The sequence below is a fragment of the Atractosteus spatula genome, chromosome 17 (genome assembly GCF_055471065.1).
Source record: "Atractosteus spatula isolate fAtrSpa1 chromosome 17, fAtrSpa1.hap1, whole genome shotgun sequence".
Taxonomy (NCBI): Eukaryota; Metazoa; Chordata; class Actinopteri; order Semionotiformes; family Lepisosteidae; genus Atractosteus; species Atractosteus spatula.
The window spans coordinates 6,453,127-6,480,902 of NC_142722.1; the positions used below are offsets into that span (position 1 = coordinate 6,453,127).

Below are 27,776 nucleotides of genomic sequence, written 5' to 3' on the forward strand. Positions count from 1 at the left end.
GAAGCAAGATTATTATTTTAAACTATTCGGGTACTGTCAAAAATCCAGTTTTGTTTCAGAATTCAGAAACAATCCTTGCAATTTGGATATCATTCACTTGTTTTGAGGAAAAGCATGGGTCAGATGTCTCTATTTTTATTTGATTCAGCGGAAAATAGTTTATTGGTATGGCCGATTGTTTAAAGCGTTGTCAGATCACATTTAGATATTTAAGCACCATGTGCCATCTCCGCTCTGAAATTTAGCAGCGGATTTCAAAAGGTGGTACATAAAATAAAGATTGTTATTACCAGCGCCTCAATTAATCATTGATCAGCAAAAAAAACAGAGGGGCGGGGCAAACAGAGTGAGGTCATAACCCCTCCATACGCAGCCAATCAGAGCGCGCGTTGCTGCTGTGTCCTCCCAAAACAAAACGGTAACTTGTGGGATTTAACTTCTTGTGTTGATCATTGCCAGCAATCGGATCTGTGAGTAACAAAATACGGGTTGAAAGCAAATTATTTATTGAGCAAGAAAATAAATCCTGACTGTGAGCAAAAACAAAAAAGGGCAGGAAGTTAAAACTGCATTCTGCGGTCACCCTCCAGGGAGGTGGTGGTTTCTTTATCTGTTTAACAATTAAGGGAAATAGAAATAAAACATTCTCTAGCTCCAGATATGTTTACCTCCCTGGAACTACCTGAAGCAGACTATTGCCAATAGTGCAAGGCGACGGAGAAGCTATGAAGGATTGACTTTTGCTTTTGTGTTGAAGACAGACAATTCTATTTTCATCTTAACAGTGTCAAAAATTGTTCTGAAAAAAGAATAGGACGAGGTAATAAACCCTAATAGGATTTGCTACCTTGTCTGTTAAGCAGTTAGAAAAAGTCGGCTGTTTTCCAAGCGCTTGAAACTGGTACACAGTACTGCGATATAATACGACTGTGAGCGTGCTTTTAAACTTGCGAGGCGTGACTGATGCTTATCCCCTATGCTTATTAATGCATATCCCCTGTCAAAACGGTAGGGAAAGGTAGTTTCGCCATTAGATAGATGAAAACAGATATCACATAAATTTCAATACAGAAGCTTAAAGACGTTATTTGCAAAGAGTTTATGATTTCTGATGATGATCCAGTATGATCAATTCTGTGTACCTAGTACGCTACATCTCGGGCACACGTCAGAAGAAACAGGTGTGCGACGTGTTTTAGATGGGTAAATTAGAAATACATAACTCAATTATTGAAAGCGCAGTGCAGTTATAACGAATCTGTTAGCATATATGCCAGTTAGCACACTGTGATTCTATGCCGTTTTAATTGCAGTAATTCAGAACATAGAAGTAAGATAATTGTAAAGTGTAGGCGTCGCTTTTCAAAACCAAATAGTTTGATTTATGAGAAAACCCATAAAAACCGTGCTTGCGAGGTCTGTCATATCAGTGCATATCACTCACTTGACGGAATCTACAGTATGCTGTACATGCAAGGCCATATGTTTGCAGGAGGCTGGTTTTCCTCCCTGTATGATATTCTCACAAAGGTTTTACCAACACATGAGGGGTTATAATCTTCAATTCCTCATCATGGGTAGCCTGCTGTCAGCTAGTTACATAACACACCAGTTCCCACTTTGTTACTCGGTTATTTCGAGTTACCTCATCTGCTAAAGCGTACAAGTAGAGTATAACTTGAAATCTGCAACTGTTTGGAGGAAGTGAAAATAATCAAAATGGCTTGATTAATTAAGCCAGTCGATATGGCTGTTTTTTTATTGACGGAAGAATAGACTCTCATCTGAAGTGAGCAGGAGAAAGGGCAGAGTTTTGCAATTCCTGCATTCTTTGTACGTTCTTCAAATTTTTGTTTTCAAATATGCTGTTTTATTACTAGACTAAATGTCAGATTCCTTATGTGACCAGTTGAATTGCACACATGAACAAACTACACTAAGCGATCAGGAAACCACTCATTGTGAAATGTTTTTCATCATCTGCAGGGGGAGTGAGTGAAGAATTATCTGACAAAAAGTGATATATGTAGAATCCAATGTTTTGGCATACTGTGCTTGTAAATTATTATTAATATAAGAAGAAATTGGCTGAAATGCTGGAAATTGTTATTTGCTCATAACTGAAAAGCTATGTGACCTAATGTCTTTGTTAAAAGCCCTCCAGGCAGCCTTGTATCTGTTCTATCTGTGGAATATATTGTGGATTTCATTGGCTCATCACTCAGTCAAGAGTTTGTTTAAGATCTAACCTTGACAGGGAACATATCTGTATATTTGCATTGTACTTCAAATGAAAGGCAATCAGACCTGTTGAATGCCATCTAACTCTCCTTATTTCGAATTTTAGGATCTGAAAAGTACCTAATCCATTCATAAGAAAGACTCAACAGATTTTGATTTTCTTCTTTAAATTTCCCAAAATAAGGTCATTTTACTCTGGTGCATTGCCAGAAAGAGGTTAACTTGAGTCGTCGAACTCTTTGTAGTTATCCCTCAGATAAAAAAAAAACAGATTCTTTTTTCTCCCTGCTGTCTTCCTTTATTTTTTGTGTAAATTGAGTCTTTTTCCTAATTAAATGGTCTGAAAGTACCGTTCGTTCAAACTGCTGACCACAGAGAGCAAGAGATTACAGAATTGTCTATTATGCAATGCATTCTACATTCTAGAAGCCTATTGTCGATGAGATGGAACACAGCTGCCACAAATTGCTTGGTTCTTTTTAATAGGAAATGTAGAATTTGAAGTGCAAAGCCCTTTATTTGGTCTGTTACAGCGCTGAATCAGTAGTGACCCATATAATGTGGCTTTCATCTCGGGGTGAAATGTTCTTTAGTTTTTTTTGGAGGCAGGCTCTTTAAAATAAAAAAACGAAGACAAGTTGGATCTGCTTTTACATATTCTTTCAGATCTACTGCTTAACACTTTTTAGCAGTTCATTTTATTTCTGTTGATCTGGATTTACTCTTATTTGGTAAATTCCCTGTTTTTGACTTGTTGCGTCTCAGGCTTTTTTTAAAAAAAAATACCGCTGTACATAATTGCTCATGACTAAATATCCATCTGTTTGTTTTTTTTCCCCAAGAACCAAATCATTTGTCCTTGTTTTGACCTCCAGTGTTGGCTTCTGTTGCAAAGCATAGGGTTTTATCATCTTAAGCCTTTCCTGACGTTGGTTGATGACAGAGATTTCGGAAAGCCTTGCAAAGGGAGCTGTGACACCACACCCAGCACTTTTGTTGAACTGAAAGTCGTGAAAAACTCAGGAGCTCAAGATGAAAGAAGAGGGGTCCCAAGTGCATTTAATTGCTTCTTTTTATCACCGTAAAAAGTAGCTCGCATCAGTGTGCGCATCCGTTTTTAATTCTGATTTGGATCGCGCTATATTTAAGGTCACTTCTGAGGAGTGCGGTGAAGGCACTCCTCCTGGTGCAGCTTGAGCACGTGTGCCCCTTGGTGATCAGACACAGCGCTGCAGAAGCCCTCCCATCACCTTTGTCACAGGGCTGTCTAACACAGCCGGCAGTTCAATCTGTCACCGGGATCTCTTTCCCCTGTGTTATAAGCTTGTCTGACATTGCCCTCTCTGTCCTGAAGCAGACACAGAACATCCGATTCAGCCTCTATTGCTCCCAGCCCCGCTCAATTCTGGGCCGCAGATAAAACTCCTAATTGACACAGTGGTTGGGTGCGTTTCAGCTTTTAAGAGCTTGTAGGCTCTTGTATGGTGCGTGCTGCTGGAGCAGGAAGGTACTGTGGTTAATTTCATTTAAATTGCCTTTGACTACCTCTGCGCATTTGCTCAAAATAAGGTAGCAAGCTTGAAATGTTCAGTGCCTGAGTTTGTCTCACTGGCTTATATAAGAGCTTGCAGCTCAGAAACTCCAGAATGGATCAAGCAGGAAAGCTGGGGGTGTCATCCGAGTCCCCTATCCTGCTGTACTTCAGCAGGGTATCCACAGGGCTCGGTTTAATTCACTTTCACTCACTTTGGGGATTTTTCAAGGCTAGAGGTTTTGATCTAGAGCAGTAAACTCCAGCAGTGCCAGCCAGATGACTGTGATGAGTCTTTTCAGTGTTCTTTAAGCAGCTTAAAGTTTGTTATTCTGCCTGTGTATGGAGAAGGCCAAAGGCGCTTTATGTTAAAAGAACCGCACATCCTTCATTTCAATCTAAATTTTGCATAGTTCTTTTTGTTCTTTTTTTTTTAATAATACTTATTTTATTAAATACAATAGTTTATGTTCTGAGTCCCTTAGTCATGGCCTTTGTGAGTAGAGTAACAGAAGCATGCAAGAAGTTCTCTTTTTTTATTACAGGGGCTCGGTTTGAAAAAGGCAGAGTCTGATTTTCTTTTGACATAATCTTTTTAAAATATCAGCTGCAGTAAAATGTGCAATTTTATTCGTACTTCAAGATGGTAACCTAGGGCTAATTCTTCTTTACTTGACATTAGTAGTTGATTTAAAACTAAAACTGGGCACGCCAGTGCATTGGCAGAGCCTGTCGGCTGTAATATTAATAGACAAACCTCAAAGGGCAAATGTACATTTCTGATGAAATGGGAAAAGCGAAAGCACAGAAGGAAAATAACGTGTGAAGAATTCCCATCATTTGGGTATTTCAGCTCTTTGGCAGAATGCTGAACTTGGATTCGCTGGAGTTATTAATCTCGGCACTTTAAGATACAACCTAACAGCCTCTCAATCTTATTGGGTTTAATATCCTTGCAGTGTTTGTCTGCTGTTGTTGCCTGTGATTTATTTATAATGTTTTCCTAAAACCTGTTGCACTGCCAGTTAAAAAAAAAGTTCAGGTACACAAAAATGTGTCATTTCAGTCATTTTCGGGAGACGGTTTTCATTTTTCTCCCCTCCTAAATGGAAGCAGTGGAATGATTTAACATGACCTTCTACATTCCCTTTTCTTCAGCTGCAATTCAGACGACTTGCCACAACCCAGATTGTGAGCAGTATTTTATGTCGGTATCAAATAATGCATATGAAAATTAAAGTCATATATATTTCTTTGACTGTGGAATCTCAGGATAATTTTAATTTTCCATGATATTTAATTTTAAATTAAAATTGTAAACTTGTAAGAGTTAAGTGGATAATCAATCAGACAAAGTTTAACACCACCATATGAAATCACTCTGGCCTTGATGGTTAGCACGAAATGCAGAGTTAAATTTGACTGCATATCTATCCTAGAAAATATATTGGTTTAATTTAGTCAATGCCAGTGGGCTTAGGAGTTGCAGCTGTTCCAAATTTATTGTTTCCGACAAACCACAGTGATCCATATGGGTCAGTTGTAATTCTTCCATGTAAAATCTGATATGCTGCAGTGGGTTTTCTCAACAAGGGATGCTATGTGAGGAACAACAGAGTAGCAGCAAGACATTGACTGGCCTATGGTGGACTGCCAGAATTTAATATTGGCCCCCAGTCATGTGACTGAGCAGGGAACTGTAGCCTGGCCAGGGTGGCAGGAGCCCTGGGGTCATAACTTCTCTCTCTCTCTCTCAGGCCCCTTCAACATGACCCTGCTGTGACCTCGGTTAATAAAGTAAGACGTGCTGAAGCAGTGCTCCCTCCCTGAGGCCCACATGTGTATCATCTTCTTCAAGTTCGACCCTCGCCCTGCCTCCAAGACTGCGTACAGGTGACAATGTCCTCTTTGGGGGAAAAAAAACAAAACATTTGCATCCACTGTGATCCTACGGAGTGGGCAGGGAGACATGTGTAATGTGTTATTGTGTTTCTAGTGGTAGTTGGATCTTGGTGGTTTTAATGTAAGTGTTTCTGGAGGTTGGGCTTTGCTTCCTTGGAGTGTTTGGATCTCCCGAGAGAAGATCCAGTCCTATATCCTGGACACTAGTCTGAAGTAAACATGGCACAGTGGCATGGTAGTTGGCACTGTTGCCTTACCACTCCAGGGTGCTGGGTTCAATTCGGGCTTTCAGAGCTTGTCTCTGCACTGGGTACACGTTTTCAACACATGGACTTTATGATGTCTAACACTTTTGGAGGGCACTGTATGTTCGAATGATTTGTAAACATAGACACTAAATTGTCTAGCATGCATGGATGTTTAAGGGTCCCAGCTTTTGATCTGCCGCTAGAACTGTAACACAGAGCTGCATTTGTGTACCATAATTTCTAAAATCTAAATTAACTGATTTTACCTTTTTTTTTTTACAATATTCCCCACATATCAGTTATAAAAAAAACTGAACTTAATACCATGGACTGGTAATAATGAAAGTACACTGCATAAATATGAAACCGTGGTCAGTAAGCATCAAGTATCAAGCAAATCAGATGCACAAAGATCAGTTTCATGTGAGATCTACTGAAGAACCAAAAGGCCTAAGAAATGTCAGAAAAGAGCTGAAGCTGCCCTGTTCTCTGCTCTCAGTGGTCACATTCATGGTGTCTGTTTAAATAAGCCTTCATACATTCTCTAGATCACAAGGTTAAAGAGTCTCCTTTTGTTAACCTTTCCTTTTCAGTCAAAGCTAATCTTTTCCCAAGAGGAATCTTGCAGGTCAGAGGTAGAAAAGTCAATGCATCTGACTTTGCATTTTACAGACATGCATTTAATAATCCCATGCTCGGTGCTTCTAAGAGGTATGGTTTAGTATTTATTATTCATTAGTATAATTAGAGCAGTGCTGAGGTATGAGTTCAAAGTTGAATTATTTTCTGCCACTCTCATTTGACCTCAGAACTCATCATTTCTAGGTTGTTGCAATAACTTGTATTGTAGTCAAAAGAGCTGATTAAAAGGTGACTTGTTGATTGTGTGATTGTGTTTCTGTTAGCAATGGACTTCTCTAACCTGAAAAAAATTGATTTCTTAGGTTTCAGAAATTCAGTCTCAATTCCAAACAGGTATATATTCACATATTAAGTTAAGCTGACAGCATTGATAACACAGGAATGGTTAAAGTACAGAAGCTTTACTGCAGCTCTAGTGTCAAATGAAAATGAGCACTGTATGTTCCTATCTGAGAAGAACATTTTTCAGCAATTCAGGTTCCATAATCTGTGCCGAGATCCACAGTGAGGAATGGCAGGATAGAGCATATTTTTCATACTACCACTGTTCTAGGAAAGGCTCTGAGCTCTAGTAATCCGATCTCTCTGGTGCTTTAATCAGTGGCCTAGCAGATAATGATGCACACGTGAAGAATCATTAGCCCTTTTTGTGTCTAGGAATCAATTGACTTTTTTAGCAGTACACACCATTGGAAATTGCTTTGTATCCATTAGTCTGTGATGCTTTTGTGTTTGCCCTCTCTAGGTCAGCATTATGTATGTGTTTTTTAACCGATCACTTTCTTAAGATGAATGGGAGCTCCACTACAGGGCAGCTACAATGAATGGCAAAAGATATAAAGAGGGAGTCAGTGATTATTCCTTGAAGAACTGCTAGCGTACACTCGTACCCTTCCGATTCTGAATACCTGTCAGCATAGGGAATTGTAGGGGCATCACCCGCTGACATCGGAACACAGCTTGCACCATAAGCAGTTCAGTTATCTTGCTTCAAAGCAGCTACTGTGCATCTATAGGTTATTCTTTCATTGGAGTTACATTTTAAAAAAAGCCCTATGAAATCTGTGCAATATGCACTGAATATCTGCCTGGCATTGAATTTGGAAGTACAGGCCTTTAGGCCTACATAATTTGCCTGCACCAGGCTTCTTAACACAACCCTTATTGGGAATAAGCAGTGAATGGTTTTACATATGCTGTCTGGAATTAGAAACATTTATTCAGCTCTTATTAAATTTTTGACAGTGACATCAGTTGCTTTATTATTACTGACTGACTGTAATTCGTGACAGATGTCTTGAGGGGAGTAAGGGTGACACTGACTTACATTGGTACTTTTATTGTTTTCTTATTATTCTCAGAAACATGCTGAGGTCACTCCTTTCATCAACTGCAGATTTAAGTCTGCTCATTACAAATAGTCAGCATTCCTGACCGCTGAAAAGAAAAAAGAATGTTGTTCCCCTTGACTGGAACTGTGCACTAGTGCATAACAGACTGGACTGTGCTTTGTGCATTAACCCTGTCTTGTGTTATTTTCGATTTTATTTCCTCACAGAATCCCTGATTCTGTATCTCCTAGTATCTGCTGCTACAGCCCATGCAGGACACTGGGGGAGTGAGGAGCTGTGTGCTTCCGCCTAGCAGAACTGCTTATGATCTCGCCAGTCCTGGTCCTGGAATCCCACACACCTGTCAGTTTCTGTTGAAGCCCAGCTCTCAGTTGTACCATTGAACCCTTAATTGACCTGACAGGATTCATTTGAACTGTTTGATTGTTTTTGGCTCTTAAACATGTCGGAGGTTGCCTTTTAGCTATTGGATCTCCCCCGTAAAAGTGTCATTTCAAAACTTCCGAGCCCGGGCGGGGGAACCACTTGCACATGTTCCAGGGAAGCGCCGTTTAGTTAGTGGCTGGAATGACAATCGGCAGGTGTGTCAGCCTCCAGGATCAGGATTGGGAGCAGCTCCACAAAATGGAGCACAGACTCGATCCAGGCAGGTCTCAGAAGTTGCTGTTGCACCAAAATCCAAGGACGCCTGGTCCAACTAAAGCACAGCCAACCTTCTGTGGACCTGTTAGAGACCTTGGCCAGTCTTGAACCAGCAGCATCTGGGTCCTAGGGCCCTACCTGTTCTCCAGGGAAGTGCTTTTACTAGATGAGCTACTTGGGAGTCCCATCCCAAGAGTGGTAAAGCCCCTGTACCAGAGGCGGGATCCTGGTTGTGACCTACGACCTGCCTTTCTCAAACGAGCCTCGTGTGCTCCGGAGGGCCTCGCCATTGGTAATAAATGCTAGAGTTAGCGATGCAGATCCTGTATCTCTGCACTATTCCCTAGAGCGGGATAAGCGTAATGAAACATTTTCTGCAACATCAGCACAGTCACAAAATGAAGTTTAAACCAAGATCTGGGAAGGATGGCAGCAACGGGAGAAGGAAAAAAAAATATCATGGACTGTTGCTGAGCATTGATGTTAAGTCACCAAGTCACGCACCATTGAAATACTAAATAAGCGACAGTTGTGCAACGCTAGTGAAAGTCTCAGGACATTAGCATCAAACACAGCATTAGTAGCATCAGCAATAAAGGCTCATCAGCCTGCATGTGCAGCTTTCTGTATAGAGAAATTTGTTTGGCATAAATGTATTTTTCAGTTGAATTTGTTTCCTTGCAAATGTTTGAATTCATAGTATGGACAGGCCTTTTGACTGCGTGGCTCGACAGTGTCATCTGTCCATTTGTCCTTGTTAACGGTGTCAGCCGTCAGGCGTGTCAGGCAAGCACCCTCAGTTTTCTAGAAGGGCAGGAGGGAGAATGGAAGGGTTTCACACATTGTGGTGGCGAAGAAAATTCTCCGCTCGACCTACAGACAAACGAAAGCCAGGAATCAGAAATCTGTGCTGGCGGAGCCAACTGTACTTCTGTGGCACGCAGGACCTGCTGGCGAGGGCAAGTGAAGTGCAGGGATTAATCGCGTAATTTGCTGCGCTAAAGCCACTGGCAGCTTGGATCAATTTTAAGTGATCGGCCTATTCATTATCATAATGAGGAAGTATAATTACAGCGTTCGCTCCCCAGCTGGGGAAACGTACTGTCTAATAGGCCGCTTGCGAGAGCTGCTGCACCCCCTGGCAAGGAGAGCAGGCTTTGTGAAAGGCTGGCTGGCACTTCCGTTCTCAGCAGCGGAGAGAGGGGATGCTCTCACACCTTGAGAAAGGCCCCACTTCCCTGTGTTACTAAGATTGTCTCCTGTGCCTCAGGGGGGTTTGGAAGGGAGGTGTTGCTTAGGTTTCTCTGCAGGAAAGGGCCTCTTGTTTGCATTTTCATTGCAGATGCGCGGTACATTTGGAAGGAGCACCCTGTGAGAAATTCTCATTGGATTGTATTTTCATTTTTTGGTCGTTTTTTTTTTTAGAAGCTCCACTGCGCTGCCTCAGGTGGCCCGGCATCGGCAGGACACTGATGGAGCTCTCTGTGAATGATTGATTGTGTGTTGTGCTCATGACCGCGGCGTATGACCTATCCCTCAGCAAGCTCTGCAGCGCTGCGCCCCCTCTTCCTTCTTATTAGGCATGAAACACGGCATACAAATTAGCACAGGGAGGGGAAAAAAAAACGATCTGTTGGCGCTGTGCTTCTTTGAAGTATGAAAGCAAAAGTTTTCTCTTCCCTGTAAAAAAATATTTGGATAGTGTGAATAAACAAACTTCAAAAATGATTAAATTGGTACATCTAATATCTAATATCTAATACAGGGTCGCGGGGAAGCTGGAGCCTATCTTGGCAAGCAGTGGGCGCAAGGCAGGGTACACCCTGGATGGGACGCCAGTCCATCACAGGGCAGATGCACAGACACACACACACTAAAAGCCAGTATTCCCAGAAGCCAGTTAACCTACCGGTATGTTTTTGGATTGTGGAAGTAAACCGGAGCACCTAGAGGAAGCCCACGTGAACACGGGGAGAACATACAAACTCCACACAGATAGCACCAGGGGTCTGACATTGACCCCCGGGCAGCACAATGCTAACTGTTTTAACATACTGTATTTGTTCAGGAAAAAATTACATCGTGAAATTAACATATCTTGATCATCCAAAAATATCACTCTTTCATAAAATTATTAGGAAAAAGAATAATTCCTTATGTAGTTGTTACACTGACCTTTTATTGAATGCACAAAATGCATTGATTAGCATTTGCCATCAACAAGAGATTCCACCATGGGAAGAAATGTCAACTATATACACATCATCCATTGTGTGTTCACAATCACCCCTTTCTCTAAGGTGGTGATATAGTAATCTATACTCCCTGAGATTACTGGCTTTATGATGCCTGAAACTTTCATGAGTATCCAAAATCCATATACTTTTTTTTGCTGATAGCCTACATGAATATAGGAACAATATTTGTTTGATTCTCACTATTGATTGTCAAAGGTAACCTGTTTTCTCAACTAAAGCTGCTGTTATTATTATTGGATTGGCCTTCATGAGCACTGCAGGAGACATGAAACATCCTTTCTCTTTTTCTTTGTTTTTCCATCTTTTAGGCTCATTTTGGCCGCCAACAGAGATGAACTTTACAACCGGCCATCCAAGATTGCACATTTTTGGGGAATCAACAACGAGGTGCTCAGCGGTAAGGACAGAGCTGAACTGCACAATTGCATTGAGATGCGAAGGAACATGCACAGGATAATTTTGCAGCTGAGTGTCTGAATCTGTGCTTGTGTCTGACGACTATTTGCACGCATCTGCTTAACCCGGCGCTGGTTTCTGCATGAGCTAACCTTTTGTATTAGAATTTGTAAAAAGATGTTTTACTTTTTTATTAGAACCTTTAATAAGCACTTTGGAAAAAGAAGGCATGATGGGATTCTTGAATATTATAACCTTGCCTCAAGTACTGTCTGTGGCTTTTTGAAATATCGTCTCCCATTGCAGAGCTGACACTGTGATATAGAGGAGACAAGGTTGTTATAGGCAGAAGAATTAGGAGCAGAGTGTCTCCTGCTGTACATTAAAGGCATTGCTGTTTAATGTCTTCTCGGTACATTTGTCTCCATTGTCGACTCTGCCATCCTTCAGAATATGATAAGGGCGCAGGACTGAATAGAAGTGATAGTTTTATCGTGCTTTTCATTATGTTGTCTGAATTAAGTCATGCAATTTAATCATGGGTTTGATCTAAGTATCACCCCCCCCGACATCTAGTAATAGCATCAGATATATGGCAGTTCCACTGGAGTATGTGAAAGCCTTCACAAACTTCTGGAGGAATTGATTTCACCAGCTAGCAAGGTGAATATCTGTGACTGACAAAAGAGGCTGTGAATACATATTTAAAGATCTGACAGAAAGCCACCTTTAAATGTCTTCATTTACACTGGGCAGGTGGAAGATTGATTTAAATGTTTTAGATCCCTTTATTTTCTTTGCATTGCTGTACAGTAGTCAAGTATTATCTGTGGCTTTTACCCATTCAAAGGATAATAAGCTCCTGCCCCAGCGGTAAGGAGTGTGATGTAGAAGTTAATGGGGTCTTTGTATTCTCTGGTCTCCCTCGGTCACAGCCAGATGCTGCATGTATGCATAGCAAAAAATTGACATGTGTGGCTCAAGTGGAAACAACACAGCAAACCTTTTCATATTAGGATTCTTTATTTTTGTGAATATCGAGTTTTTATCCCTTTGAATGCATAACGTATTTTTTTAATTAGTAATAGCAGTTTAATAGGATTATTTTAAAATCCTATTTAAAAACAGTACAATTTGGTCTCTGCATTATCCCTAATTTATTTAATACGTGCCTCAAAATGGCTAGCCTATTAAGTTGTATTACAGTGGGCGTATCATTCCAATTTTTCCTTATAAATATTTGTATACACGTACACATTTACTTTTTTTTGTTGTTGCTGTTTTTATGCCCCTGCCCCCAGTCAGTTTCTCTCCCTTGCCACGATATGGGTTATACTATTTATGAGCTGCTGAGACCCTTGTTTAGACGAGTGGGCTGCACTTTCCTTCAGAATGTGCCCTGCTGGAGCTATCCAATTCCGGATCGCACGGCTAATCCTTCAGCACCTACAGCAGCGTGGGCATCATTTGGAGGAGCGCTGCAGCTCTCGCTGGCAACACTGCAAGCTTACAGCCGTTCCAGCTATGGTGTTGCTGCTGCTTGAGGAATCTGGTTACAGGTGGGGAGTGGCAAAGCCCGGATTTGAACCAGTGATATCTGCGCCCTGAGTGAACCCTTTATTGTTTGGGGGTCCCCATGTTCATTTGGTAACGGATGCCGCCGTGAGTGGTGTTGGTGACGCTCTACCATCTGAGCCAGAATTTCCTCGCCAAGGCCCCAGTTTGGCGAGTGAGGAACAGGCTGCAGTAGGTGCCATCCTGCTGATGAGACATGAACAAAGATCGTTGATCATTACAGACCCCATGGCATTGTTCAAAAGAGTAGGGATGTTAACCCCAGCTTGCTGGCTGCACAGTCTGACCTCCCTAAAGTCAATTGGTCAAAAAGTTTAGCACTGCCTACAGTGAAGTGATCTGGGATGCTTTAGGATGAAAAGCACCACACTATATACAATCAATTAAATAGTATATTGGTTTTTCAACTCTATTCATTTAATTACTTTACAGAGCTTTTTTTTACCTGATTAAAAAGTGAGCCACATAAAGTTGGGGGAGTATAATAAAAATGCTAAAATGCTCTTGTTTAGGGTCTTTTTCTTCTGGTTTGGGATTGTACTTTGTAGAAGGTCAGACCAAACTTGTATGAGGAGCACACATCGGAAATGCTGTTTTTTTGGAATAAACATATTCTGCGGCCTTTAAAAGTAGTACTGTTTATATGGAAATAAAATTGGAAGTGAGTTTTGATGTTTTTCTTCTGATGAATCATTTTAGTGTAGGCTTTTTTGTTTAATTTGCAGTTTTACTGTTAAGTTTTCCAACTGAGCCAAAATCCTTTTATGGCTGTTTTCTTTATAGGTATTTCATTATTGGTCCTCAATTATTATAGCTTAATTATTTAGGCATTCTATGTTTAGGACACTTTGCTATTATATTGAAATAAGCTTCAGAAAATTACAATTGGGGGGGAAAAAAACAATCTTTCAGGTTTTTTTAGTAAATATTAAACAGTTCTTCATTATCAGATCGTTGGTGAGCTCTGAAGTCAATGATGTGTAATTGACTGATTGCCTCTCTCAGGTTCTCAATCAGACCAAACAAGAAAATCGATTAACACTTTTTTCGTCCTTCAGAAGGAAAATGGGGACTCTCAGCTGTTCTTCATCAGTCTTTTTTTTGTTTAAAAAGAGTTTGAAGCTCTGGGAAGAGGCTTTTCATTGATGGATAAGTGTATTGGCAGTGGCAGGAATAAATTACTGCTGCTCTCGTTGTGGTCCAAGGGGATTCATGTAGATCCTGATTTTTAGTGATGGAGTCAGCTATTGTAGAACTACGTAAGTTTGGGCTCACAGTTCACTTGCCTGTCCACATCAAGAGTAAGAAAGTGTACTGATGTACACTTTATTTTCCCAGAATACCTTTCATGCTTCACCTGCTTTCCTTCCGAGATCTATGTCTTAGAACAGACAGATGAGACGAGACTTTAAGTTTCTTTTTGTATACCAGGAGTTGGTATTGGTTTTGAATCAAGCTTTGTGCTCGTAGTTATGGGTGTGTAGTATAACTTTCCATATTGTAATGGGGTACACAGCCTTCTTTAGCATCTAAATTCATTGCTTTCTTGTGCTGGCCCTACCTTTGCTGATGCCAAATCTGTTTTTCTATTTTTCCCGACTTCATATATGAAGACTCAGAAAGTCCCAGGTGTTTCAGAATGTCCCATATTATTACTTGACCAATATGTGAGTCAGTGCACTGCAGCTCTGCACCATTCTAGAGAATATTTTAAGCATTTCTCCCATTACACAGGGTTGTTATACGCTACCAGACAGCCTGAGCAAACCGACAGGCCCTGCAAATTTGCTCTGACCTTAGTACTGTCTGTAAAAATGCAGAGCCCAATAATTGAAGGTGAAAGCTTGACCACGCTCAGCAATTTGTGCATTTCGCTGCCAGCTTTGTGTGTGCTTTTCTCATGGTGAGGTTTAGTACTACAAAGTGTGAGCCCATTAATGCTAACAAAGATGCAGGAGAGGCTGGATTTACAGGGATTCATTTCAATCACTCTTCTTCTTCAAAGCTTCTACTGCCTTTGCCCAAGGGTGAGTACAGCACCCCTTTAACAGCAGTCTCTCCAATGTTGTCTCAGTGCTTAGAAATATTTTTTGAGCGATTGTTGATCATGCATAAAATCAAATAATGAGACTTCCATTGTTTATGTGTATAGTTATCATATTGCATCCTTTGTTCACAGTCAACATATTACTTTTATGAGAACATGGTTCCTATTTTTGTATCTGAAAATGTGTTTTATCTGAAAATGTCAACATCAGATGTTTTTGTTTAGCAACTCGTGATATTTTGTACATGAGGTCACGAGAGGAATCAATCTGATATATCCCTGCATTCTGAAAAAGTGGTAAGATGGGGTTTGAATAAAAGGAAAGCACAATAGTGTTTGTCACTTAACTCACTGCAGTGTTCCATTATCATTTGGTGCTGCTTTCAAAATAACATGCTGACATACAAATTGCATTTTGCAGTGCAACCATGACTTGACATATTAGTTAAACTGTATTTATTACATAATTAATATAAGGAAGTGTGCTTTATGAATAATTTTGCTGGCATCATCACCATATTAAATCGCACATCTCAAATATATAAAGACTTAGAACTGTGGTTTCTGTTTGTATCAACCACTGATGCACTTTAAGTTGATTATAAGTGAGAAATAAGTGAGCTTGTAATACTGATACCTACAAAAATGACTTCTGTCATTTCTTTGGAGAAAACTACAGTATGACCTGCATCCTCTGCTGTCTGCTAAGTTGTGTTCTGACCTTTTCAAGTATTTTTAGTGCGTGCAGAAACAGTACAAAATAGTTGTTTGAGACTGCTGGCTCAGTCATCCTTTGAGAACTGAGAATCACCTTGGCTTTTTCAGAGCTTTTTAATACTTTTGTTTTTACCCAAGGGGAAAAAAAAAGCAGAATCTCAGACAACCAGAAGGGTGTCGTCTTAAAGGGTTGAAACAACACTTTTTTAATGAACAACTTACTCTTACACTACATAACCTTTTTCCATGCCCATTTTATGGAAAATTAAATACTGCATAATTAAACCACATAGTTAAATGTGTTGGTGTACCAGCCCCATGCCTAGATTCATCAGACTACAGTATGCAGTGGGGGTTTCTCCTATTTTGTTCAAGTTGATATTAAATAAACGCCCATTGCTTTGGCGTCTGGATTGTATGCTAACACTAGCCATACAGATGTCCAGGTGAGTGACAAATGGTTCCCTTCTTGTGTATGGAGAGGATATCAAACTAAAATCTCTTTTCTTAAAAGAGATTAAAAAGCACAAAACATTGAAAAACGTTTGGTGTACTGTATGTACATGTGCATGCTTTTCTTTTTAAATGTGCTCAGCAAGTCCCTATATTTTAGGGGTCACTAGAACATTTTGCTCAAGGTTCACGGCCTGTTTCTGTGACAGGGCTAGACTTGGAAGAAGGGAAGGAAGGAGGGTCATGGCTTGGGATCACGAAGAGGGGCAAGTTTGCAGCGCTGACCAATTACATGGAGGCCAAACAGAACCCTGATGCCCAGGGCAGAGGTGAGGCTCTGGTCAGGGCGGCTAGGCAGCACAAAGAAGCTGTTCGTAATCTGCCCTCAGATTCCCTCTTTATTTGTTCCTGTTTGCTCAAGACCAAGAAGATGCAGCCTTATTCGTTTCTCAGCTCAAGCAGCTCAGTCCTGGGATTAGCTGTCCTTCTCTATATCATCTCAAGTACAGCCATGTCTTTCCTTAAGTGTGATCCTTCAAGTAGCTGTTATGCGTGCGCATCTTAACATTTTGTTTGCTTCTCCACGTCGTTGAGATGTCATTCTGTGTCTCCCTGCAATGCTGCACTGCTCCCAAAGGTCTCTGCTCCCCCTGCTTGCTTCATACAGCCCCCAGTTTGAACTCCTGAGTTGGTGATTTTATAGCTTTATAGCAAGTAAGCCTTGGAGAATCTGGCACCGGTACACAGCAAAATGTATTTTTCTCTTTCTCTGACAGTTCTCAGCAGAGCAACTTTTCTTCCCATTGCATTAACCTGAAAAATGAATAAGCACATATCTGTGTTTGCAGCCCCCAATGGGTCTGAGAGTCAACATCTAGTTCAGTCTGATAGCAGATGCTCAATCTTCTCTCCACTCATTCTTCAGCTGGGCCTCACAGATGTGCTATACCCTGAAGCAGGGTGTCTTTATTGGAGTTGTGGGATGCTGTGTGTTTGGGTTTTTTTTTTTAAAGGTCTCTGATTCAGCCGTTTCCTCTCCAGGCCTTGAAGTACTGTGAATTAATATCCAAACGCTAAGCAGCTCAGGACCCTATTGATGACGGACAGCTAGAAGCCAAAGTGGTGAAGAAAAAAGTTAAACAAGTGATTGAAGTTTTAGTGCAAGCGAAAGGATGTCAATTACCCAAGAATGATCACAGCCTTTAAAACTTTTACCAGATAATGCTTTCCCCTCATGGCTTTAATGCTTTAGTAGGCTGATTATATAGCAGCATTGATCAGGAGACATGCAGGACTGAATAATCTGTGTAGAGGGAGAGGAGGCAGAAAAAAAGTCTTTGTATGATGGGGCTGTTATTCTTGTTTTGCCTGTGTTAAGGTCAATTCTAACTACCTGTATTTGGATGAAAACTTTCCATGGTAATTAAATGAATGACCAAATTCCTGACCTTATTGGTTGTTAAGAACCTTACTGGTTCTTAATTTTGTAGATATCAGAGTTTGATGTTAGGTACTTCTGAGTCCACAAGCTCTCATTACTTTACTTTTTACACTTTTTGTTCATTTCAGGCGAGATGAGTTTTGTAATTGGTACAACATTGCCCAGAAATAGGAGAGCTGAGATCACATGTCGGATTGATGAAATTAACAACAACGTACCTGTCTCGCATCACATTGTTTGCTTATTTTTGCAGGGTTTTTGGTGTCAAACTTCTTGACCGAGAATGTGGACAGCTATTCCTATCTGAAGAAAGTATCTTCTGAAGGGCATCTGTACAATGGCTTTAATTTGATCGCTGGGGAGTTCAAGTGAGTAATCAACTAAGCAGAAAACGAATGTCAAGTTTTTGATTAAAGCAAGGTGACAGCAGGAGCAAGGCAGGCATCAAAAGTCCCTGAAGAGAGGATTTGTAATCAACATTAAGAGACAGACCACGTTAGAAATTATGTATTGTACTTCACTACTGATCTTCTGCTTGGCTGGTTTGGAGAGAGCAAGTTAACTCTATGTGGCCAAGAGTCAAAAGGTCATTTAAATATACCATGCATGTACTCCATGTGCTCTTACCCACCTAGTATAAGAGAAATAAACACATAACAAATAAATTAGCATTCCTAGTACAAGACAAATACCTTCCTTGAAGTGGAACTTTCCCTCGGGATGTTGTACTGTTTCTCAGAGTTTGCAGTGGTTCTTTTTTAAGGGAAAAGAAATCACAGGGACACACACAGCCCCCACTGATATGTCAAAACGTACCCAAAGCACCAAGTTTGTAAAAATAAAGCCATTATGTTTCAGGTCAATCTTCTTGCATAAAGCTCCTTTAAAGTTTGGATTGATTACTTTCAAATTGCTTTTTTATTATTAGTTCACATTCAAGGCTGCCACATTCTTGTATGGTTGCAGCCTCAGGGGCAATGCTGGGTGAGTCCCTGCTGTTTCTTTTCTGGGGTAAGCTGGAGGGCTCCTTTCCGTAACTGTGGTTAAGGGTCTGCGCCTGTGGCCGGAAGGTTGCTGGTTCAAATCCTGCGGCCAGCAGAGGAATCCTACTCCACTGGGCCCCTGAGCAAGGCCCTTAACCCCAACTGCTCCAGGGGTGCCGTATAAATGGCTGACCCTGCGCTCTGACCCCAAGCTTCTCTCTCCTCGTCTGTGTGCCTGTGTGTCTCATGGAGAGACAAGCTGGGGTATGCAAAAAGACAAATTCCTAATGCAAGAAATTGTATATGGCTAATAAAGTGATCTTATCTTACCTGTGCTTTCCTGCATAGGGTTTTCAGAACTGAAAAGTATGTGCATTTCAGTTGGGTAGGTCCACTGATCACCTAAATTCAACTTACGGCTTTGGAGCTGTGGATTTTTTAGAGCGCTTTATACAGATGTGAGGAGGCTGTCTGAGCTCCGGTCTTGCATTAATTACTCTGACATTTCTCTGTATTTAGCAAAACTTTAGAGTGCTCAGTGCAAGAACTTGTTATGCAGCTGCGTCCTCCATTCTTTCTGTTTTTCCCCCCTATTTAAACAAGAAGGCATGTCTGTGGACATTGCAGTCAAAGCTGGTCCCTTTCCCAGAATTGAAGGGAGAGGTCCTAAGATGTACGTATAGCCTTGTTTCATGTTTAATGATTCGTATAAAGTTGTGCTTCCAAAATATTATTTATGAAATCATCATGTAAAAAACAATTTGAAATTATGATGAATGTTGAAAAAGTTTCAGGATCATTATTAATGACTTAATGCTTTTTAGTGAAAAAACTTGGAAGACCTTCAACAAGGTTTCACAATAAATCCTTGCGCCATTACACCACTGGCATGAAAACTGTTATTGTATACAGTCAGGTCTGTCTGTCCAGCGTACCACATATCTCTAATTCCTGGTGATGTTGGTTTAGGGAAGTATAGCATATTACAGACAAGTTTTTAAACATGTCATTTGCTTGCTTTCCCTCCATAACCAAACACACTGATGTTCTCTCTATTGTGAACCACTTTGATTTTCAAGTAAATGGTCTAGGCTGGTCTCTGCAGGCTCCAGTGTCTTAGTGGAAAGCTGTTTAGAAATTCAAATGATCTCGTTTAAGTAAGATGTCGTGGTTGTAGCGTGATAAACAGTCAAAGAAGCAAATGGCAAATTCCATTGAGGCATTGGTTGAGAAAAGCAATTTCTTTTTCATCCTCGGTAATGATGTATGCCACAGCCGAGCCATCATCTGGAGCTGAAATCATTCAATTTCTCATTGTCTGCTGGGTGCTCTCTGTCTGATGTACTGGGGAGGAGATGTATGGATCCTGACAGATAGGTGCTGTGTTCAGTGTAATGGAAGAGAGAAAAATGGCAACTGTCATTACAATTTATTTGTTTACCTCTTTAATAAACAGCCTCATTATAGAGCTATTAGTTTTCCCCCTGCAATTGAAACAAAAATGATATCTGTGCAGACAGCGCAAAAGTTTTTTATTGCAGATGGCTGTTTTGGGAGGAGGGAGAGGATCAATAGTTATATCTTGCAGCGAGTGCTGAATTTTCACATCTCTGAACCGCAAATTACATCTCAAGATCTTTTATCTATAGCCAAGGAACAATAAATGAAGGTCTGATGTAATGACGCCACATGCAGTCTGCAGTATATTTGGATTACCATGTAATTATTATTCATGGATAAGGACTTTTTAATACCAGTTTACTCACACTGTATTAAAGTTCTCTTCATGTATAAAGAGTTATAAGTGGTTTATATGTGAATTTGACATCCCTATACTGTTATTCCATTCCTCTTTTTTATAGCAACAAAACTGAATGCCCATTAAATGTAGTTTCTCTATCTCCTTCTAAAAGATGGACTGAAAACTGCCATCAAAACCACATCACCACATGTCCTATTCAGCTGCTGCAATTTCAGCCTTTCTCCTCTTATGTTTATAGTTTGTTTTTTTCCGCCTGCAAGTAATACTCTGCACTTATCTACATTCAGTGTCATCTGCCAGATGTTGGCCCAATCTTGAGTTTTTTTCTAAATCTTTTTGAATTTCCTTTGTGGCTTCTGCACTGTTTGCTGTTCCTCCTATTTTAGTATCTGAAAGCTTGACTTGTTTACTAACTCTAGACGAATACAGACAGATACAGATCCCTGTGGTGCTCACTCCAGTCTGAGCATTCACCCCTTATTGTACACTGTTTTCTGTACTTTAACCAATTCTCGGCACAAAGAAAATGCCTTAGAATGCCTAATGCCTGAAATTTGAGAATATTCTATGAGAAACTTTATCAAAAGCATTCTGAAAGTTTAAATATACCATGTCACATGCTCTGTTTAATCTATTAATGCTGTTGTTTATTCAAAAAAGCAAAACCTACCTTTTCCAGATCCATGTTGACTATTCTCTGGATTCCTGTTGCTATACAGACAATCATTTAAACAGTTATAAATGAGAGGAGGCCATTCAGTTAATCTAGTAACTAATTGATCCAGCACCCGCTGTTATTACTGGTGCTTGTTCATAAAGCTCTTAACAACATAGGCCAGACCTACCTCTCCTAAATCCAAGCTGTGCATTCCTTAGTCTATGATTTTCATAAAGTGATCCTCAAAGTTACCTCTAATAATTGTTTCCATAGCCTTACATGTAGTAGAAATCAGACTTATTGGTTTATAATTGCGTATCTCATAGATGGGACCTAGCAGTTCTCCAGTTCATGGGTGCTACCCTTGTCTTGAGTGACTGTTATGAGTCTTACATCGATGGCTTTTGAATAACATCTCCTATTTCCTTGAGTACAATTAGTAGGATACTGTTGGGCACTGGGGAACTATTAGTGAGCATTTCTAGTACCAGAAACACTTCTGCCTCTTCAGTGCTAATGCTATTTAGTAAAAAACGTTCTCCATTACTGCCTGAGGCATGTTGTTGACTTCTTCCATAGTGAACACCTGCGTAAAATACTGATTCATTACATGAGCCATTTCCCTTTCATTATATAAAGTTTCCCAAGATCCACTAGTACAGTTGTAATTATCTTTTCCGTAGCCTTGCATATAACAGAAGTTAAACGTATGTGTCTGTAATTACTTGGTTCAGATTTCTTGTCACAATTTATGGCTGGGTGCTACATTAGCAGTGTGCTCGAGTCAGTGGATATTAACCTTGTCTGGAGTGAATGTTAAAAGAAATGTAATGGATGAACTCATTGGCACCAGTAAACAGTATCTTATGTTAAAATTGTAAACAAGTACTTTTTAAGTGCACAGTAACATTGCATAGCTCCTCATTTTTATGGCATCCGTAAACCCTGATTCCTGCCAGGAATCTGTTGTCTTGAAAAACTCCATGCCTTGTTCTTTGTTTATAGTTTGAAGAGTATGTAAGAGTGTGGAGGAGAATGAACTTATAAGTATAAAACAGTTGTGAAGTGCTGTATGTACAATGTTTTATTATTATTCAGTGAGTTTCTCATTGAAGTGCAGTACAAAATACCCTGCATGTTATTATATAATTTTCACTGCTTTGTGTTTCTGCCTCCTGTGGGCTGCATGTGATTGCCAAATTCCCTTTCAGCCCGACTTGCTGTTGTTTTGATATTCTTATCACCATTTCCTGAATGTAAAAACTGCTTTAAAAAGAAAAACCTCCAGCAATGTGTTCCACCCCACAGGCAGGAACATTACACAATGAGCGTGCGATCAAAGACCAGGAACATTCTGTAATAGTTTGAAAGTGCATCGGTTCAGTGTACAGACAGCATATTAAGCCGTGAAAGTTGGTGACAGGGTCAGATCTGGTGGAGTTTGTCTGGCTTGCCAAATAATAATCACATGAACATAAAAGCCCACAAAACGAAGGTTAAATAGTGCATCATGCCTGATTTGAGCCACACGTACAGCAGTAGAGACCCTGGAAAGTCTTCCGTGGTATTTCTCCTGTGATTCAAAGGGAAAGGCTCAGGACATGCTGGGAACAAATGATGGAAACAAGTGTTACATTAAACTTAGGCCTATTGAAATGCTAAAAGTGAAGAAGCTGTAGCTGCGCTTCACAGTGCATCACAACACGCTCTGTAGATCAAAACCTGTCCTTGTCAATTTAAATGCAAGTCCCCACTGCTTTAATAAGATAAAAATGTCAAGGGGAATGTGTTGGAGGTTGATTTAAAAACTGGTTCTAGATCATGCTCAATAAAGGTCTAAATAATTTAAACTTCCTTTCGAAGTCTTAAATAAACAATCTATAGTTTGTTCATGGGCTGAAACTGTCAAATCGGTGGGTGATTTTTAACTTATCTTTTGATCGATATGCTTACTGTTATTTCTGCACAGGAGTCTGACCTGCCTGTTCAGTTGTTTTGCTTAAGGATGTTTACTTTAGATAAGGATTTTTCAGCTGTAGCTGTAGCAATATTCTTCATTCCATTGTATATTTGGGGCTAATTGCTTTACCATGGCATTAAAAACCTACCAGCCTGGACAGGCATATGTGCTCATAATTAATCGGTGCTTAGGAAGAAGAAGTTATCACTAGGAAGAGAAGTTGAGCCTGTATGTCAACCTAATTTATTTTCCCAGGTTCTGCATCTGAAGTTCTTTATAGAAGTTAAGGAACACAACTTCATGGCTGTGTTAGTGCTCAGTGGTTTTTAAAAACCGACTCCCTGTGTTGAACCACAAAGCCCCCCAAAAAATGTGTTTACTTCGGTGAACCCAGAGACTGAGAGTGACACTGAATAATGCTGCTGCTAAACATGCAAGGTCTCATTCAGCTAGGAACACCATGAAACGAATGCCAGGAGCTACAGTTTTCAGCTCCATGTGTAATTACTCTGTGGTGCTGCACTAGCTGTAATTCATTATTTAGTGGCTTTCTTGATCTCCCGTTTTAAGGGAAAGTAATGGGGACGTCAGTGAAGTGCACAGAAAAAGATACAATCTTCTGTTTATCTGGGCAAATAAGTGGTAATGGTTTGAAAAAGTGACCTGGGAGGAAAAGTAAAAGTAAGCTTATATTCACCCTCTGGATGGAAAAGTTTTGTGATGGTTTGTTTCTCTGTATTTTTGGGCACTGAGGGTATGCCATTCATCAACCCAAATTAGTGATTCCACATTAAATACTTTGAAGCAATGATTGTTAAGAACAATATTAAATATGTTCTGATGTGCCCTGATCTTCAGAGACTGTATGCCTTTTAACAGTGCCCACACATTGCACACAATTAGGTATTCTTCAGATGCTTAAGATGTTCCTGGCATGGACAGTGAAAGAGCATAGCTTCAAAGGGTTGCATTTAGAGAATTCTTGGGTGTACATCTTCAATACTAGACTCGAGAGGAATTTTGAAAGTACTCATCACCTCAGTAACCATCTTAAATCTTGTCGTCTTGTTTGGTACAGGGCCAAAGAAGACACAGTTTGTTACTATGGAAACAAAGGAAACCCTGCGCCCATCTGTCTCAAACCAGGTTTGTTTCTGCTGGGATCTTTGACATCTTTCTGCCCCAACACACATTTTCTGTGTGCTTGCATATACATTTGTGTGTCTGTGCAGTCTGTTTTCAAGGCCTTTCACCTGATGTTGTAAAGAAAAAAGCAGAACCACACAGCATTGATGGTGCCTGGATTCAGCACAAGTATTGTTTTCCTTTCATCAATAAAACCTCATTAAATTATCAAGTATAAATGAACACTTAAATCCCAACGATGATTTGATTGTGTGTATTTTGTCATATGTTATGAAACTTTCAAAGGTCCCCATTCACAACTGCATGCACTCCATATTTGTATGTCTCTCTCTCTCTACATAGGCATCACTGTTATCAGCCAGGCCTGAGCTCATCGCATTTGTTTACCTTTGCATAGATTTTCATCAATGAAACCAGAAGCCTCTTCAGTTTCAGATGGCCTGGTTTCTGTCAAGAGTAGCTTGGTTTGTGGAGAGAAGCCAAGTACTTTCTAACAGGGCATTTGTCACCCGTATCATCTTCACTATAGCACCCTAGAGTTAAAAATAACTTTGCCTGAAGTGAAATTTACAACACAATTTGAAATCATATTGGTTACAATAAAAATAAAACGTCATGGGGGTTAAATGATTAAGAGTAACACAGTAAAAAGAGGCTACCTAATCAAATTCCTTTGCTAGTGCTTGAAAACGGAGAGATGCTTTGTTGAAATTATTCCAGGAAGCTGGAATAGAACTGGGACAATCTACTGTCACAGATTGTTTTCGGGGACTCTGCTAATCCCATCTGAAGTGTGAACTGCGATTAGTGAAGCGTGATTGTGTTGTAATGCCTCCTGTAGGTATTTATGGGCTCAGTAACTCCCTCTTGGAAACACCGTGGAAGAAGCTGCAATATGGGAAGAGGATTTTCAGCAGCGTGATCGATCAGAACCTGCCCCCTGAGCGCATGGTACAAGAGCTCCTGCACATCCTGAACAACGAAGAGCCGTGAGTCTGCCAACAGAGATGGCAAAGTTTATGTGTTTGTAAGACCATTAGAGCAACCGTGGGGAAGGACCTCAAAAGTACAAGACGTCATGATGATGGACACAGAGCATGAAACTGGGGAATCTTCCATTCAGTGTGTGCACGCATGCACATGTGTAATTGTGAAAATGACAAAATTGCCTTCTCGTCAGTAAATTCTCTCTTTTACTGTACTGCTCCTACCCCTTTCCCCACTGGAGTCTGTTTCAGTCCCAGTAAGAGAGACTCAGTGTTGCTAAATCATTCCGTTTTGCAGACAACTGCCAGACCCAACTCTTAAGAGCCAGGTGGAAGGATATCGCCTCTCAACACTTCCTGCTCTGTCAGCAGTATGTGTTCGATCTCCAAATTATGGCACAAGGTCAGGTGGGATGTCTGAGTAAATGTTTTCTCTTTGTCTAGATTCTCAGGAGTGTTAATAGTGTAATACGTCTCTTTAAGTATTAAACAGACTCTTTAAATGCTTTGTTTTTCGTTACATTGTTGTTCCACCTAATCCAGTTCACCTCAATGTGTATTCCGTCATCCTGCGAAATGGGAAAAAATTAAGATCAGATCTGCACAGCCATGCAGGTTAAAATGCACAGTGCGCGGATGGTTTTTTTGACTGGTTTTCCTTTCCCCTGTTTTGCAGGACTAACACCGTGATCCTCATTGACTCAAATGGGAATGTCACTTTTACAGAGCGCACCATGCTCAACTCGGACATCAGCCAGTGGAAAACAAGTTCTTTCAGTTTTAAACTCCTTGACTGAGGGAGGATGGGAGGCTGCATGTTGAGTTTAGGCTGTGGAGGAGATAATCTGTGCCTTTCTGAGCTACAGCGCAGGCCACAGGCTTGGGACAACATGCTAAATCTTTTTTTAATGGTATCCTACCCAATCCACTCATTAAAAATTAATATCTGTACACGGAAGATGTTTATTTTTCTTTATAAGACTTTAATGTTAAGATGCTGTAGTGCAGGAAAGGGGTTTCACTACCCTGAGTGTTGTCCTTTTTCAAAGATGGTTTTGGTTTAAACTGGAGGTTGTTCAGTTAAGCCAAGATATGAGTGAAAGCTGGAATGAGCAGCATCCGTAAACTATCAGAGTAATACAGGAAGTGGTCCCAATGTGCACTTCCTGTCTTTCACATTGGGCTTCAGGTTAGGCTGAAAGCAGGTGCATAATTAATTTCCTCAACATATAAACCTTTATTCCAGGGTCACCTCTCAGGAAGATTTATTATTTAGGGCCCTGCAAGTGTTAGTAAGCCAAATATGAATGGAAAATAATAAGGATAATTATTTATATTGTGAACTAATTAGGAATTGTACTCTACGATGCAGTATGTTTTGGTTCATTGAGGAGTGACTTTTTTCATTTAAATAACAAAGCTAATTCCTTTATGGCATTCGAACTGCCAGGTGCCTCCTGCTCCCCATTCTTCAGCTCTTCAGGACCCAGAGTGGTTTGTGTACAAATTCTTATCTTGAGGCAAGTTTGTTCCAATTCAAAACTTACTTGGAGTGGCACTGATTACTTTTTCGTTGCCCAAGCGGAATGCTGACGGTGTGTTTTGAGGACTGAAGAACAAGAGGCCAGAACCCATAAAGCAATACATAAAGCAAAGTTCTGTAGCCACCTGTGTGACTAACTAGTGTCTCCATGCTCAGGTTTCTGAAGTAAGGCAAAGGAGAAAAGCATTTTAGGAAGTATCCTCTGGAACACACTGATGATGCTTGACTTTCAGGTCCCTTTTCCTTCATAATATCATTCTGGACACCTGATGTAAGGCTACACAAGCCAACAGGACCTGCCCAAATATCCTAGATAAAATTGGATGCAGAATTAGACAGTTCCTCAAGAATCTTTGGTCCTACTGTATTTCAACTTGCTTTTCGCCTGCTTTTCATTAGAAAATGAGAAAGCAGCTATTTGCCCAGGTATCCCTGCAGAGCATCTCGCATCATCAGGGCAGAATCTGTCTTCTGCACTTAAAGAAGCAAGGGATAATAGCAATTCTGTGTTCCACCATGTTCCCTTGTGTTTCTGGAGTGTCTTTTTACCACTGTGATATCGTAAGCAAGGGATAATAGCAATTCTGTGTTCCACCATGTTCCCTTGTGTTTCTGGAGTGTCTTTTTACCACTGTGATATCGTAAAAACAAAACGCCCCCGGTGCTGCACGGTTCCAGGTGGTGTTTCTTTGTTTGTCATGCACACGCTGAGGAAGCGTGGGTCAGAAACAGGGTGGCGAGGCATCAAGGAGGCCCTTGCCTGGGCCAGACCCAGGCCCACACTCCACCTTAGTTTTGTGAACCCGAATCCCCTCTGGGATCCCCTCCCAAAGCCTTCATGTTTTAAATCGGTCTGATTCCGCCCAGCAGTCCTCTCACAGGCTCAGAAATTGTCATCTTCATTTATGTCAACCACTTAACAAAGTGGCCATATTAAATGTTTCACGCTCATTGTTCAACCTTGCCCAGCAGCAAGGATTATTATTTTCAGGTGTCATACAGTAGGGGAGAGACTAATTAATCATCATCATTGTTCGGTTTCCAAGTTTTTTTTTTTTCACTCCCTGAAGCTGAAGGTTACTGTCCTCTCCTTAGTAGTTTAGTTGGTTAGTTTTGTTCAAAGGAGGAGTTCAAAGTTCCTTCCTCCCCTTTGTGTCCAGGAGGCCATGTAGTGTGACAGACCCTGATGATTTATGTAGCTACAGCTGACATGTGCAAGATGTCCCATTCAGGACCTGGTGTTTCCCAGATAAAGAGTACATTCTGACTGCCCCCTTCCCTCCATTTCTTGGT

At 40.6% G+C, this 27,776-nt stretch overlaps 1 protein-coding gene across 3 annotated transcripts; it reads left to right on the forward strand.

Moving 5' to 3' along the window:
• The first annotated feature begins 396 nt into the window (after positions 1 to 396).
• Positions 397 to 25,895, forward strand: tango2 (transport and golgi organization 2 homolog (Drosophila)). 3 transcript variants are annotated; one of them, XM_088936068.1, is made up of 9 exons: positions 397 to 470; positions 5,530 to 5,665; positions 11,125 to 11,213; positions 16,214 to 16,333; positions 17,699 to 17,813; positions 23,887 to 23,954; positions 24,796 to 24,943; positions 25,239 to 25,348; positions 25,617 to 25,895. In XM_088936068.1, the coding sequence occupies exons 2-9, from the start codon at positions 5,610 to 5,612 to the stop codon at positions 25,628 to 25,630; spliced, it is 720 nt and encodes a 239-aa protein (XP_088792194.1). In that variant the 5' UTR covers positions 397 to 470; positions 5,530 to 5,609; the 3' UTR covers positions 25,631 to 25,895. The 3 variants fall into 3 exon arrangements, with proteins under 3 accessions (XP_088792194.1, XP_088792193.1, XP_088792195.1); XM_088936067.1 differs by having other exon boundaries at positions 25,239 to 25,343; XM_088936069.1 differs by lacking the exon at positions 25,239 to 25,348.
• Positions 25,896 to 27,776: the final 1,881 nt, after the last annotated feature.

Bases quoted from the DNA above. Each gene is read 5' to 3' on its own strand.
- tango2 (XM_088936067.1), top strand. From the start codon at position 5,610: ATGTGTATCATCTTCTTCAAGTTCGACCCTCGCCCTGCCTCCAAGACT. The intron at 16,334-17,698 runs GTGAGGCTCTGG...TTATTTTTGCAG, and splicing joins CCCTGATGCCCAGGGCAGAG to GGTTTTTGGTGTCAAACTTC. The intron at 25,344-25,616 runs GTCAGGTGGGAT...CCTGTTTTGCAG, and splicing joins TCTCCAAATTATGGCACAAG to GACTAACACCGTGATCCTCA.